This window comes from Herpailurus yagouaroundi, unplaced genomic scaffold, assembly GCF_014898765.1.
Source record: "Herpailurus yagouaroundi ecotype Mexico unplaced genomic scaffold, PumYag 77, whole genome shotgun sequence".
Taxonomy (NCBI): Eukaryota; Metazoa; Chordata; class Mammalia; order Carnivora; family Felidae; genus Herpailurus; species Herpailurus yagouaroundi.
In genome coordinates, this window is record NW_024412388.1 from 98,680,695 (window position 1) to 98,694,258 (window position 13,564).

Here is a 13,564-nt window from a genome sequence, read left to right on the forward strand (position 1 = left end):
TGTGTGTGTGTGTGTGTGTGTGTGTGTGTGTGTGTGTGTGTGTGTGTATACACGCTGGGGGGAAGATCTGATAAAAGAACAGAGTCCTACAGAGGCTAAGTACACAGAAGGATGAGTTTGATAAAATTAAAATAAATATCCTCACATTAAAGAAACTGCCTTTTACCCTTCTCTCCTTGGCATATATTACTGACAACGGACACATGCTTACATCAATATATGGTGTTAAATCCAAGAGGGGAAAAATGAACCAAAAGAAGACACCTATTAATAGACTATTTCTCAAAAGAATGAAATTATGGAAGCATACTACTTAAATATGAGAAATTCCACTCAAAACTGGGTAGCATTTATCCTTTATTCTCATTTATCTCCAAACTGTGGACAATTTGGGGTAGTCTCCTGTAGAGGAAATGCAGAACTTGCAGAAGAAATAGTCTAAGTGGCCCAGAGAGTTGATGATGTGTTATTCTGAGCCACGATCGAAAGACGCAGCCTCTGACTAATTGTTTGCTTGTCTTTTGAGATGTGACACATTCTGCCCCCAAAGAAGTTACACCACGGATCAAATATTAAGAACACTTCAAAATTCATCTCGAAATGGCTCCCCCGAACTATCCAGTACATTTAGTGCTCTAGGCAAAGCTCAGTTCAAATCAAGAAAATTTTACGTCCTGTTTCTCAGCAGCAACGGCATTAGCTCTGTCATCCTTACACATCCAGGCTGAACTTGATGATGACTTAAGTTTCACCTTAGTAAGGCTCCAGAATCAAACACCTGAAGCAATCAGGCCAATGGAGAGAGCACATGACTATTAATCATAAGACCCGAGTATCAGACTCGGAACTGCCCTACACTCAGCTTTGACAATTCATGTCTCTGACTGTCTCCATGCCTCGATATGTCAGTCAGTGAAACAGGAACTATATAATTTGCTATGAAAATCCATTACGTGAAGGATACAGAGACCATGATATGTCTGAACACATACAGTCAAAAAATGTATGGCAGATTCTATGTGCTAGTAGAAAGCAAAGGGCACAATAATTTGAAATATAAGTAAATGTCTGTAAATGAGAGATAGATCGATATTTCCTATCTCAGTATCAGAGATGTCAAAGTTAAATAAGTACACTTGAGTGATTATGAAAAATTAGATATTTAATGGTATGTATTTGTCTCAGAGGATGATTCACATACTCTGTTTTGGCTGCTGGGAAACTCCTGCACCTATGTCTGAACATGCAGTTTCGCTGCTCCCTTAAGAACACTCCATCTTAAGAGCCGTACTGTTTGCCTCATTCCACCACGGGAGGTTTTTAACGCTGTCGAACATCTAACAGTGTACTGCTTAGTCCCCCAAATTTCAGCAGGTCTTATCATAAAAATATCACCCACTAAATAAAGCTGAATGTGGGAAAAACATGCTCAATCCCAAAGGCAGGTGCTACTCCACCCATGACCATGATCATCACGAGAAAGGGAGCAGCCCCACTGACTCACTCACTCTTTGGCAGATACTCCGCATCACTTTCGTTCCCACTGGTTTCACCTGAAAAGAGAGAAAGAGTTTCTATTTGTCTTGTTCGACAGTAGGGAGTCCATGGGGATGAGAACAGTGTAAAAGTCTCCATGGGCCGGGAGCCCTGGAGTCAGGGGTAATAAGGACGCTGAGCCGTTCTCCAGACCACCTGGTTACAACAGGGTAGGGCAGTCACAAAAGAAAACAGCCGCTCACGACCAGAGGGGCAACTAATCTACTCTAGCTCCTTCCCACACCCCACCTCCCTCCTCAGCTCCCAGCTCATCCCTGATTCTAAGAAGTCTGGTTCAGAATAGATTCTATTGCTACATTCATGTCCTTGTCCTTATATTCCCAAACAAGATATCAAAGGTAGACACCAACCTGGCTAAATAAAAACCTCAACACAGAACCAACCATGAATTCAGAGTAAAAGGAACATGTGGGGCTCAGAGGGATAACCACACAAATTTACGGAGAAACATCTGAGCTACTTTATGGTGCTTCTAAGCTACTTCTAGGCCAAATTCAGCATTCGTTTACTCCGAATTCTTACAGTGCTCAGTCTGCTTTGAACTGCTCTTATTTTCCCCAGATTTTAAGTACCTTGGTTATAAGAAGCTATGCTTTTACAAGGGGGTATTTTGCACCACAGTGCTAGACACATGGCCAATTTACACACATACACATACACACACACTTATACACAGAGCTTTCTGAACAAGTGAATGAAAAATTTCTAGATTAAGTCTGAAAAGTTAAAGCAAAATTTAAAAGTGCACGGACAGGGAAAAACCTTTCTGTAACCTGCTTTCCTTTCCCTTTTCTTTCTTTCCAGACACTTCCAGAGGTTACTAAGGGGCGTGTGATGCTAAGCACACAAATAGGACTTTCTGTAGCAAGAAAAACAAGGCTAGGAGTCATAAATGAAAAATATATAAGCTTGATGATGTAAAAATGGAAATTTCTCCCTAATAAAAATTACTAAATTCAAAACGTGAATGATAAACTGGGAAAATAACTGTGATACACATTGCAGACACAAGGATAAATTTCTTCATATTCAAATAGCGGTTACAAATGAATTAGAAAAATTACAGCACAACAGAAAAAGGAATAAAGGGTAGGAATAGACAATCTATACAAAAAGATTTATAACTTTCTATAAGCATGACAACTGTCCAAATTTAAAATTAAAGAAATGTAAATTAAAATAGTAAGTAAGCTACAATATTCAACCGTGCCACGGGAAAAAATAAAAAGCTTTAATAAAACACAGTATTAGTAAAGATTATGCGAAAAAGTCATTTTCAAATGCTTTCCGTAGAAATATAAGCAGTTATTATAATCTGTGGGGCAATTTGGCAGAAGTCATAAAAATTTTACATGTACATATTTTTTGGTTAAATCCAATGCTAGGTACTGATTCTATAGCTGTATTCTTACCAATATACAAAGTTATATACAAAAAGATATATAATGCAACATTGTTTGCAGAGCAAAAAAATATATATACACGTAGAACTTCAATATCCATAGGTTAAATAAAGTGTGAAACAACCAAAATGTCTATTATGTGTTGATACTAAAAGAGCTCTGAAATATATTAATTAATTTTTTTTTTTTATTTAAAGCAAGATATACAAAGTCTGAATGGTATAAAAAACTATTTGGGTAGGGGCGCCTGGGTGGCTCAGTCAGTTGAGTGTCCGACTTTGGCTCAGATCATGACCTCGCAGTTTGTGGGTTTGAGCCCCGCACTGGGCTCTGTGCTGACAGCTTGGATCCAGGAGCCTGCTTCGGATTCTGTGACTCCCTCCCCCACGAGCACTCTCTCTTTCTCTCAAAATTAAATAAACATTTAAAAAATAAACAACACAATTGAATTATTCACTCCTCTTTAAAAAAAACTATTTGGGTAGAAAAACTATTTGCATGTGCATAAAATTTTCTGGGAGTAGTAGGAGGTTTGGGAAACCTTGGGTTTTCATTTTTTTCTCATTCTACATTATTTCAATATTTGCTGTGCTCATTTAAATTTTATGATAAGGAATAAGAGAATGCTAAAAAATGTTGCTTCCTCATAAGACATGTAACAGAAAAAGTACCTATTTAAATACTGTGTACTGTATAGGTTTGGGGGGTTTGAATTTTTTTTTTAAGTAGGCTCCATACCCAAACATGGGGCTTGAACTCACCACCCTGAGATCAAGAGTTGCATGCTCTACTGATTGAGCCTACCAGGCGCCCCCTTTTTCTTTTACTAAAAAAAAACTTTTTTAGGGGCACCTGGGTGGCTCAGTTGGTTGAGTGTCCGACTTTCGATCTTGGCTTGGGTCATGATCAGGCGCTGTCAGTGCAGAACCTGCTTGGAATCCTCTCTCCCTCTATCTCTCTGCCCCTCCCCCACTCACATGCCTGTGCTCGCTCTCTCTCTCTCTCTCTCTCTCTCTCTCTCTGAAAATAAATAAATAAACTTAAAATATTTTTAAAAATTAATTTATTTATAGTAGGCTCCATGCTCAATGTGGGGCTTGAACTCATGGCCAATAGTCCCATGCTCTTGTATACATTTCAGGTGTGCAATATAGCCATTTGACAAGTGCATACATTATGCTGTGCTCACTGCAAGTGTAGCTACCATCTTATAGGCTTTAAACTTCAAATTAACCACCATGATAGAAAGCACACTGGAGTTATGACATATTACTCAGCATGAAGGAACAAACACCGTGAGCTCCTGAGTCCTGTTTGTGTCCTTAGCATCAGGCACTTCTTAGGGGCCTATCAAGTGTCTGGAAAGAAAGAAATGAAAGGGGAAAGGAAGGAAAAGTAATACAATTGGAAGAGACCCTACAAAAGCTCATTTAGGTGGCTTTCCTCTATTCACATCTGTAGGTTTTGATGATCCGTGTTCCAAGAAATTGAATGATGGTTAAGGGGCTTGCTTACAAGCCAATAGGAAAATCTATTTAGAATCTATAGGGATCAAAAAAGAAATAGGTTGTCCGTTTTTTACACGTGACTTCAACACACAAAATTATAATGACAGAACTGAAGAAGAGCAATAAATCATTTTGTAACAACTGATAACTAAAAGTTAAGAAATGTTTAGGTTGGAACAGATTCAGTAAAACCTAGCATGTACTGACAGAGTGGGTAAATACAATTATCTGGTTCTACCAGTCATTGTTGATCTACAGACAAAAGCTTAAGGAGGAAAACAAAATCTGAAAATGTAACTGTGGAGCCAAGAGATTCTCAGGCATGAGACAACTTCCTCCGGCCCACAGGAGGAGTTGGTTACAGAGGCTGGGTAAATGCATATTTTCTTTGAGCCTTGCAAAAGAAAAACACACTTGTGGGGAAGAGTTACAACTTAGATCCGGATTGTTGTAAGTTCGCAATTCATTCTGTCGAGTTTTTTCCAATAACGATACAGAGAAAAAAAGACTTGGCTTTTCAAAACTTATCTTAGAGCCACATTTACTGAAATGTTCCTAATCCATAAGGCATAAGACATACAAATAAAGAGATCAGTAAGAACCTACTTAGTGCAGCATAAGCATCGAGAATGTAGCTGCCAGTAGACTGCTATTAATTTAGGAAAATGGTAATGTTTCAGAAGAATTTGTCCCGGCCCCAGTGTCTTGAAATCTTACATAATTTGCAATTTACAATTTATTTCCTTATCTAGAAACAGTTGACAATAATGTCTGCCACAAAGGCTATTTAGAAGATTAATGATAATGCGTCTAAAAGGGTCCAGAATAATAGCTGGCACCAGTTTTCATCTTCTGTACCTAGTTCTGAAATATACACATAAAAAGCCTTTGACAAAATCCTTGTTGAGGATAAAAAAAAACACATGGAGAAATCATTAAACTGCTAAAAATCAAGATTTACGAGAAAAATGGCGAGTAACTGTTGGTGACAGAAAAGGGTAGGACTTCATGGTCCCATGCTCCTTTCTGCAAACCGACACTTCCTCCCTCCACTGGCTCGGCTTCTTCTTCTGTAAAATAAGGACAGTCCCTGCGTCCTAGTGTTGTCATATGTTACACATGAGATAAAGTATGTAGAAAATCTATTACTTCATTAAGTGGTTCCTATTAGCAGCAATAACCAAAATGATTTCTTCTGCGGCAGAGAAGATGAGAACATGTTTTGATCACTGCTTTTGAAAATATGGAAACTTGTATCTAAAATGGTGACTAGTTGATTTTAGAGTAAGAAGAAAGAGGCTCAAATTGGAGCAGGGAGGATTTTATTTTCAGATAGTAATTGTTGGAATGCAGAACAGATTTTCAAGGGAAATTAAGAAATTTCTGTCTTTGGACGTCAGCAAAAATAGGAAACATTCTTCTCTGGTTATGACTTGGCTGTTGTTTCTCACTTGACAAAAACTGCTAAATTCTGCATGTTCTTTGTCAGAAAACCAAGTTAAGAATCTTGCATGAGGCTAAGAAAATTCTAATAATTCACTATGGATGTTCGGAGTTTCTTAATTAAGACAATGTAAGGTTTGGGTCTCCTGGGTGGCTCGGTTGGTTAAGTGTCCAACTGCAGCTCAGATCATGATCTCACCACTTGTGAGTCCGAGCCCCGCGTCAGGCTCTGTCCTGACAGCTCAGAGCCTGGAGCCTGCTTTGGATTCTTTATCTCCCTCTCTCTCTGCCCTTTCCCTGCTCACTCTGTCTCTCTCAAAAATAAAAAAACATTAATTTTTTTTTTTTTTTAAAAGACAATGTAGGTTTTATCTAGGCATCTGAAGGATGAAACTACTACTGAACTTAGTAGATGACTACCAGTTCTGTGCCACATACCTGTGGTCTCTATATACCTAATATTCTCGGTTCTACTGAGAGTCTAACTGAAAGAGTCTATATTGAAAGAGACTATAAATCAGTCGGATTATAAAATAACGCAATCTGCCTATGAAAATTAGTCTCATTGGCAGGGATTTGAGGAAGAATAAGAAATAATCCCTTATCTTAAAGAAGTTATATTTAAGTGGGATAGATAGGAAAGTAAACCAAGAATTATAATTTACATAAATGTTAAGTTATATGACTCTCCCCTCAAATGCTGGTAGCTCTGGACAGCTGCAACAATTCTTACCTTTTGAGGGAGGTACGTCTTTTCCAGTGTATGGGTGTAACTTTACCCTCTTTTTCCCTCTCTTAGACTCAAATACATCAGCAATTTTCAATACGAGCTGAAAAAAGACCAACAAAGCACAAGTTAAAACTAACACCAGACACTTGGGTGGCTCATTTGGTTAAACGTCCCACTTTGGCTCAGGTCTTGATCTTTCAGTTTGTGAGTTCAAGCCCCACATCGGGCTCAGTGCGGACAGCACGGAGCCTGCCTTGAATCCTCTGCTTCCCTTTCTCTCTGCCCCTCCCATGCTCACGCACTCTCCCTCTCTCTCAAAAATAAATAAACATTAAAAAGGTTTTTTTAAATAATAAAAATTTTATTTTTAAGTAATCTCTATGCCTAACGTGGGGCTTGAGCTTACAACCTCAAGATCAAGAGTCACATGCTCCACTGACGGAGCCAGCCGGGTACCTCCCTTTTATTTTTTTTTTAAAGATTCAACACCAAGTTTTCATATTAATTTACTAATGATTTTCACTCAGAGAAAGATCCTTTTTAAAAGTAAAAACCTTGACATTTTTTCAATTTTGAATCTAAACTGATCTTTAGTAATATGATATGTTGTTCTAATAGAAAATCCATATAACATGGGTAGAGAAGGAGGAAAGGCTATCTTCTTTCCAGAAGGACCCAGCACAGGCTCTTCGAGAGATTCCTTGTCACTCCACATCACAACATGCAAGAAACCTGCCTATTGCACTCTGGTTTTTTTTTTAAATTCATTCATTTATTTATTTTAATTTTTTAAATGTTTATTTATTATTGAGAGACAGAGAGAGACGGAGCATGAGCACAGGAGGGGCAGAGAGAGGTGGAGACACAGAATCTGAAGCAAGCTCCAGGCTCTGAGCTGTCAGCACAGAGCCCAATGCGGGGCTGGAACTCAGAAACTGTGAGATCATGATCTGAGCCAAAGTTGGACGTTTAACCAACTGAGCCACCCAGGTGTCCCATGCACTCTATTTGTTGACCAAGCCTTTCCTATCACCCAGAGTAAGAAGCAGAATACTCCTTCCACTTGGAAGGTGGGGTAAGGCTCAGTTATTTCTGTTCCCAGGAATTCTTCACAAAAAGATAATCACGCTGACAAAGCTTTTGTTAAAGCAAATACTCTCTTTGCTACTGGGCGCACTAATATTACAATTTATTTTACAAATGTCATAAAAATAGGAGGCTCTCAAATGTGCTTTAGGATGAAAACCAGGTTCCATTTAAAAAACATACTCAGAATTTTCTCCTTTGCTGCTGGGAGGTGTGTGTGAAAGAGACAGATAGACACCGACAAACACAGACACACATACACAGAGTAGGGTTCAAAAAGGAAAGATGGGGTTCCTGGGTGGCTCAGTCAGTTGAGTGTCTGACTCTTGATTTTGGCTCAGGTCATGATCCCAGGGCCTGGGATTGAGTTGGATTCTTTCTCTCCTTCTGCCCCTCTCCCCAACTTGTGCATGCGTGCTATATCTCTCTCTCTCTAAAATAAAAAAAAACTTTTAAAAAGGAGGAAATATGTGTCAACAATACTCAAGTAAAAAAATATTTCAGGGGCGCCTGGGTGGCTCAGTTGTTTGGGTGTCCAACTTTGGCTCAGGTCATGATCTCACGGTTCGTGAGTTCGAGCCCCGCAACGGGCTCTGTGCTGACAGCTCAGAGCCTGGAGCCTGCTTCGGATTCTGTGTCTCCCTCTCTCTCTGTTCCTCCCCCGCTTGCACTCTGTGTGTCTCTCTCTCAAAAATAAATAAAGATTAAAAAAATTTTTTTTTTAATTTTTTTTAAAAAGAGGAAAAAAATCAAGCTGATGAACAGCAACTTTTTAAAAAAAATTTTTATGTTTTTATTTATTTTATTTAAAAAAAAATTTTTTTTTCAACGTTTATTTATTTTTGGGACAGAGAGAGACAGAGCATGAACGGGGGAGGGGCAGAGAGAGAGGGAGACACAGAATCGGAAACAGGCTCCAGGCTCTGAGCCATCAGCCCAGAGCCCGACGCGGGGCTCGAACTCCCAGACCGCGAGATCGTGACCTGGCTGAAGTCGGACGCTTAACCGACTGTGCCACCCAGGCGCCCCTGTTTTTATTTATTTTTGAGAGACAGAACATGAGTGGGGGAAGGGCAGAGAGAGGAAGACACAGAATCTGAAGCAGGCTCCAGGCTAGCACAGAGCCCAATGCAGGGCTTGAACTCACAAACCGTGAGGTCATGGACCCGAGTCAAAGTCAGACACTTAGCCTAAGACTGAGCCACCCAGGCACCGCAGTGAACAGCCACTTTTGAAAGGAGGAATTGGGAGGCCTGGCTGGCTCAGTCAGAGCATGCGGTTCTTTATCTTGGGGTTGTGAATTTGAGTCCCACATTGGGTGAAGAGATTGCTTAAATAAACAAACTTAAAAAAATAAAAAAGAGGAATTCATTAGTTTTCCATGTTTATTTCTCTTTCTTCTTAAAATTCCAAGCTTTTTCTTAATTATTAATCCTGATTTAATATATTTAATGCCTCAAATTACAACTGTTAGGAACATAAGAGCCAACAAAGTTTGAGAAGAATGTTCTTGTTTTCTCTTTTGTCCTTGTTTCTCCAGCAATCCTGGCAATCCATAGGCGGTGAATCAGTCCAGCACAAGAAAAATAACATGTGAGAAACATGTGCTTCCAATATGCAGATTATTCCCACATTTTGGATGCGTTTGTTCTTTTAAAGATTTTTGTAGCTGCCATTCAAGTGAAAAATTACCAGTGTTCTTAAATATTACCATTGTAAAAAAACAAGAGAATCCAACATAAAAAGGTATTGTTAGGGGCTATAAGGAAAGACATATGAAAGTAAACATGTATTTTGGGGACATAATGAACAAAAATAGTATAATTATTAATGAGCATCTGAAAATTACACTCAAAAGTAGACTCAAATATTATAAAGGAAAGGAACTATCTGTTCTAGAACTATGAGATAAAGTAACAAAATGGAAATTTTGGTTATGAGTTAGGAAGAGTTACCTTGCGGTTGTAGGAAATGTTGTAGAATATTCTTCCTAAGGAATGGTAGAAACCATATTGCTATACACACTTGACGCGACAATATGAGACATTAGGAAATCTATTGTAGCAAACAATCCCACACAGGCTTTCACAGGAGGGAAAGAGAGGAAGGGTGGGGAACAGGCATATGGACTAGATCAGTGATTTTCAAACTATGAAACCAGTTTCCTTTCCAGGGATAGCTCTAGTCATCAAAGGGGAAGTACATGAAAACTGCTTTCCTGATGGAATGTTGTTGCTGAAGATACCGAGAAGTCAAAATCTGATTTGCAAGTAGAACATGCTAATAGGATTTAATCCAAGGAGGGTGGCAGTAGAAATGCTAACAGCTTGTTCCTGCCTGACTGTCAAGAGTAAGAGTTCATGGTCATATTTTTCCACCTCACTTCTCAAAAAGACCACTGGGGAAAAATTAGAAAAGGAAAGTTGGATAATATCACCCATAATCAGAAAGAGAATAAGCTTTGAGTACTTGGGGGATCCACATTACCTAAAATACTGAGGCACGAAATTAAAAGAACTGCAAATTTCCTTCAATCTCATTAAAATCTACAATCTATTATTCCCAAATATTTTGTTAATGTCATTCCAAGGACAATATCTTAAATGCAGTTCCTTCTGTGTTTGTATTCTCACCCCTGTGAACACATGATCTGTTGTCTCCGGGCATGTGGGAGGCTGCTTTGTCGTGCCAGCATGATATATCAGAGGACTACTGTAGAATGCCCAGCAACTCTTTAAACATATGATTTTACATATTCTTCACCACACACAGGAGATTAAACAGTTGAGGATTTTTTGGTTTCACTGACAGAGATCTGTTTAGTGCTTTTTTAAAACTGTGTGTCTTTAACTCTTCACATATTAAGGAGGGAGGGGCAGGAAATAGATCAGAAGAATTAAAGTATTGTGGAACAGAATATTTCCCAAGGAACCAATCAGCAGTTACTAAACCAAGAAACAGCTGTGACTTTTGTTTAATGTTAAAATCAGGTGCAAAAATTGTGTGCTAAATAGATACATATTGCTAATTCAGATGGGATTAAGGAAGACTATTTAAATGATCTGCTCTTTTTTTTCATTTCTACATAGTTACCCTGAAAACATTCTGAATTACAGAAGAACCAAGTAACATAAACATTTAAAAATGTTGTCATGCAGTTTCTGAAATGTCCCTCCTTAAAAAAAATATATCTGTCTTAAAAAACATGTATCTGTCTACAAATAATCCCAGTTTCTTCATTTTGGTTCTAATAGCTAATATTTGGTTCTAATAGTCAACATAATTTAGATTTATTGCCTTTTCCCCCTTGAGAGAGATATCAGTTATTTAATGTAATCGCTAATAATTTCTATTCCCAAGAGTCAAATTTCCTTTCTCTTCCCGCTGAATGGAAATTTTTGCCCCAAATTAAAGGTACATATTTTGTTATTACTGAAAATGTGTAAACTCAGGCACAAAACAGTTCCCTTCAGCAATTATATATATGAGTGAGAATAACCACACTGAAGCCAGCATCGTAGAATGTCCTCTTATAGGAGATTCTAGTGCTTCCTTGACACAGGCAGCTGATTTTAATGAGAGCTAAGGTAAATGAAGTGAACCCTCCATCTAAAATCAATTTTCCAAATCCATAGAGAAACCCTGGCAAAAGCCACTCACGCATTTTTCTTTCATGAGCAAAAACCTAAAATTTAAGGCCGCTTTCCAAATCTTCTCATCCCAATAGATCAGTTCTAACCTAGGATTCGTTCCAGTCTAAAGTTTATTTATTCTCATTTATGGAAATGAAGTAAGGGTCAAAGAATTAAAGTACTGGAGTCCTTACCCTTGGAAGATTTTTCCTTTTCCTGTTTGCAACTTCTCCAGCTCGGAAAAGCTTCCATTCCGTTAAAGTGACAGGCAAAGTGGTATCCTTTGTGAGCTTTGACCGTAAAAAAGCTTGGGAGGTCTTCAGTTCCATAGTCTTCCGGTGCAGGAACTGAGGTTTGGGAGGAAGCTAAAACAGGAGAAGATGTACCAGTAAGGGTAAGATCATCTAGGTAATGCCTATGTTCTCAAGGCCAAGTTATTTCAGAAAAAGATTTATCTTGTCTTTAAAGTCATCTCAGTTGAGGATACCATAATTCCTTTTTTGACCATTTGTAAAGACATTCCTCAGGCTTCTAATCCCAAGTTCTACTACAAGGTAATCAAATTTCCAGAAAACAACCGCTCAGAGTCCTCATTAACTCAGGCAGCCTTTGCCTGCAGGGGTGACAAATGCCTTCAGGGATGAGACAGGTAATTTAGGCCACAGACTGTCGTGAGACTAAGGGGGAGCTGTGGTTAACTACAGTGGAACGAAAAGCTCATGGCTTGTTTAAAGGTGTTCATTTTCTAATTTTTCTGAACTGCTAGTAAATGAACAAAAACACTCCCCCCAAACCAAAGCACACAAAAAGCTGTGTGCTGCCCAAAACCCCCCCACAAAGAACAAAAAACCCACCACAACCAACAAAACCCATATTTCAGAACCTCTTCATCTTGGCCCTAGTTAAACCATTTTAATCTTTTTGTGGAGATCATAAACAAGATTCTCATGTTTTCTTATATTAATTATATTTAATGTTTTCTTACACTAATTCTTTGGTCATACCTTTGGTGCTCTGAAAGCACTTTTAGGGGGCGGTAGTTTCCAGGCCGAAGGGGATCTCCACATGGGCAAAGGCTGTATTGGAATATCTTCATATGGATTTTCTTTGGAGGGATCTTAAAAAATAATGGGAAAAAAAGTTTAGAGAAACATAGTTAAATGGAAACAAAGTGAATACAGCTAGGAAAAGAAATAAAGAACTGACTGAATATGTTCAGCTTCATATTCTATATTGCTAGAAGGATGTAGGTCTCAAAATCAATGGCACTTTAAGTTTATAGACCACTCAGGCATCTAACCGAGCTAAAAGCATTCTCAAAATACTATACCTAAACATCTACTTCTGAACTGAGCAGTCCACTAAACTAACTGTAAAAACCATTCAAGAACAAAAGAATTTATATGACTAAAGTTACCGTATTAAAAAGAAATATCTAGGGGCACCTGGGTAGCTTGGTTGGTTGAGTGTCTGACTCTTGATTTCAGCTCAGGTCATGATCCCAGGATCGTGAGGTCAAGCCCTGTGCCAGGCTTTGCACTGGGCGTGAGGACTGCTTAAGATTCTTTCTCTCTCTCCCTCTCCCCCCCGCCCCAGCCCTCTCCCCAGCAAGATGTGCATGGTTATAAAACAAAATACCATCCTATAGTTAAGAGTTCCACCACCAAATACATACTCATTAAATTTAATTGCAAAGTTTGTGGACACATACATATGATATCCTCATAGATATTGTCCTCAGACTGTGTATAATAAAGTGCTGAGCCAGAATTTCTTCCAAGTTCTTCATGAATCTTCTGTGAGTTCCGATTTCGAAAGTGCTGAATATCCTCAAATTCAAAGGATTTCCTTAAGAAAGGAGATATGTTTTAAAGTTATATGTTTTAAAACTCTAGTATTCTTTAAATTGGTATGATAGTGAGACATCTATAAGTAAAGGACTTGCATGCAAAATTACAAAGGTGCTTTATCAGATACTTGAGAATAATAAACTAGGCTGGTACCCTATAGGCATGCACCATGAGAAAATTGGAGGCTTTTGGCTAATTACATTCGTGTTCTTTATCGTGTACCTTTATTAAGTTAACCCACTAGTGAAAAGTGAAGCCAAAGCCAGCATGCCCCAAATGAAGCAGAAGAATGTACTTACATCCCTACACATTCTTAAAAATATAAAACTCAAGTCTTTCTGATGCTCTTGGGTCC

The 13,564-nt window shown here is 38.5% G+C and overlaps 1 protein-coding gene across 3 annotated transcripts in view; it reads right to left on the reverse strand.

Annotated features, from left to right (window-relative positions):
• Window positions 1-13,564, reverse strand: part of DENND2C (DENN domain containing 2C) — an 89,251-nt gene that overhangs the window by 25,114 nt on the left and 50,573 nt on the right. For all 3 annotated transcript variants that reach the window (XM_040471383.1, XM_040471381.1, XM_040471382.1), the window contains 5 exons: window positions 13,071-13,207; window positions 12,364-12,476; window positions 11,554-11,724; window positions 6,645-6,741; window positions 1,509-1,553 (listed from right to left, as the gene is read on the reverse strand). In XM_040471383.1, coding sequence (XP_040327317.1) covers window positions 1,509-1,553; window positions 6,645-6,741; window positions 11,554-11,724; window positions 12,364-12,476; window positions 13,071-13,207 — 563 coding nt within the window. The remainder of the gene's footprint in view (window positions 1-1,508; window positions 1,554-6,644; window positions 6,742-11,553; window positions 11,725-12,363; window positions 12,477-13,070; window positions 13,208-13,564) is intronic.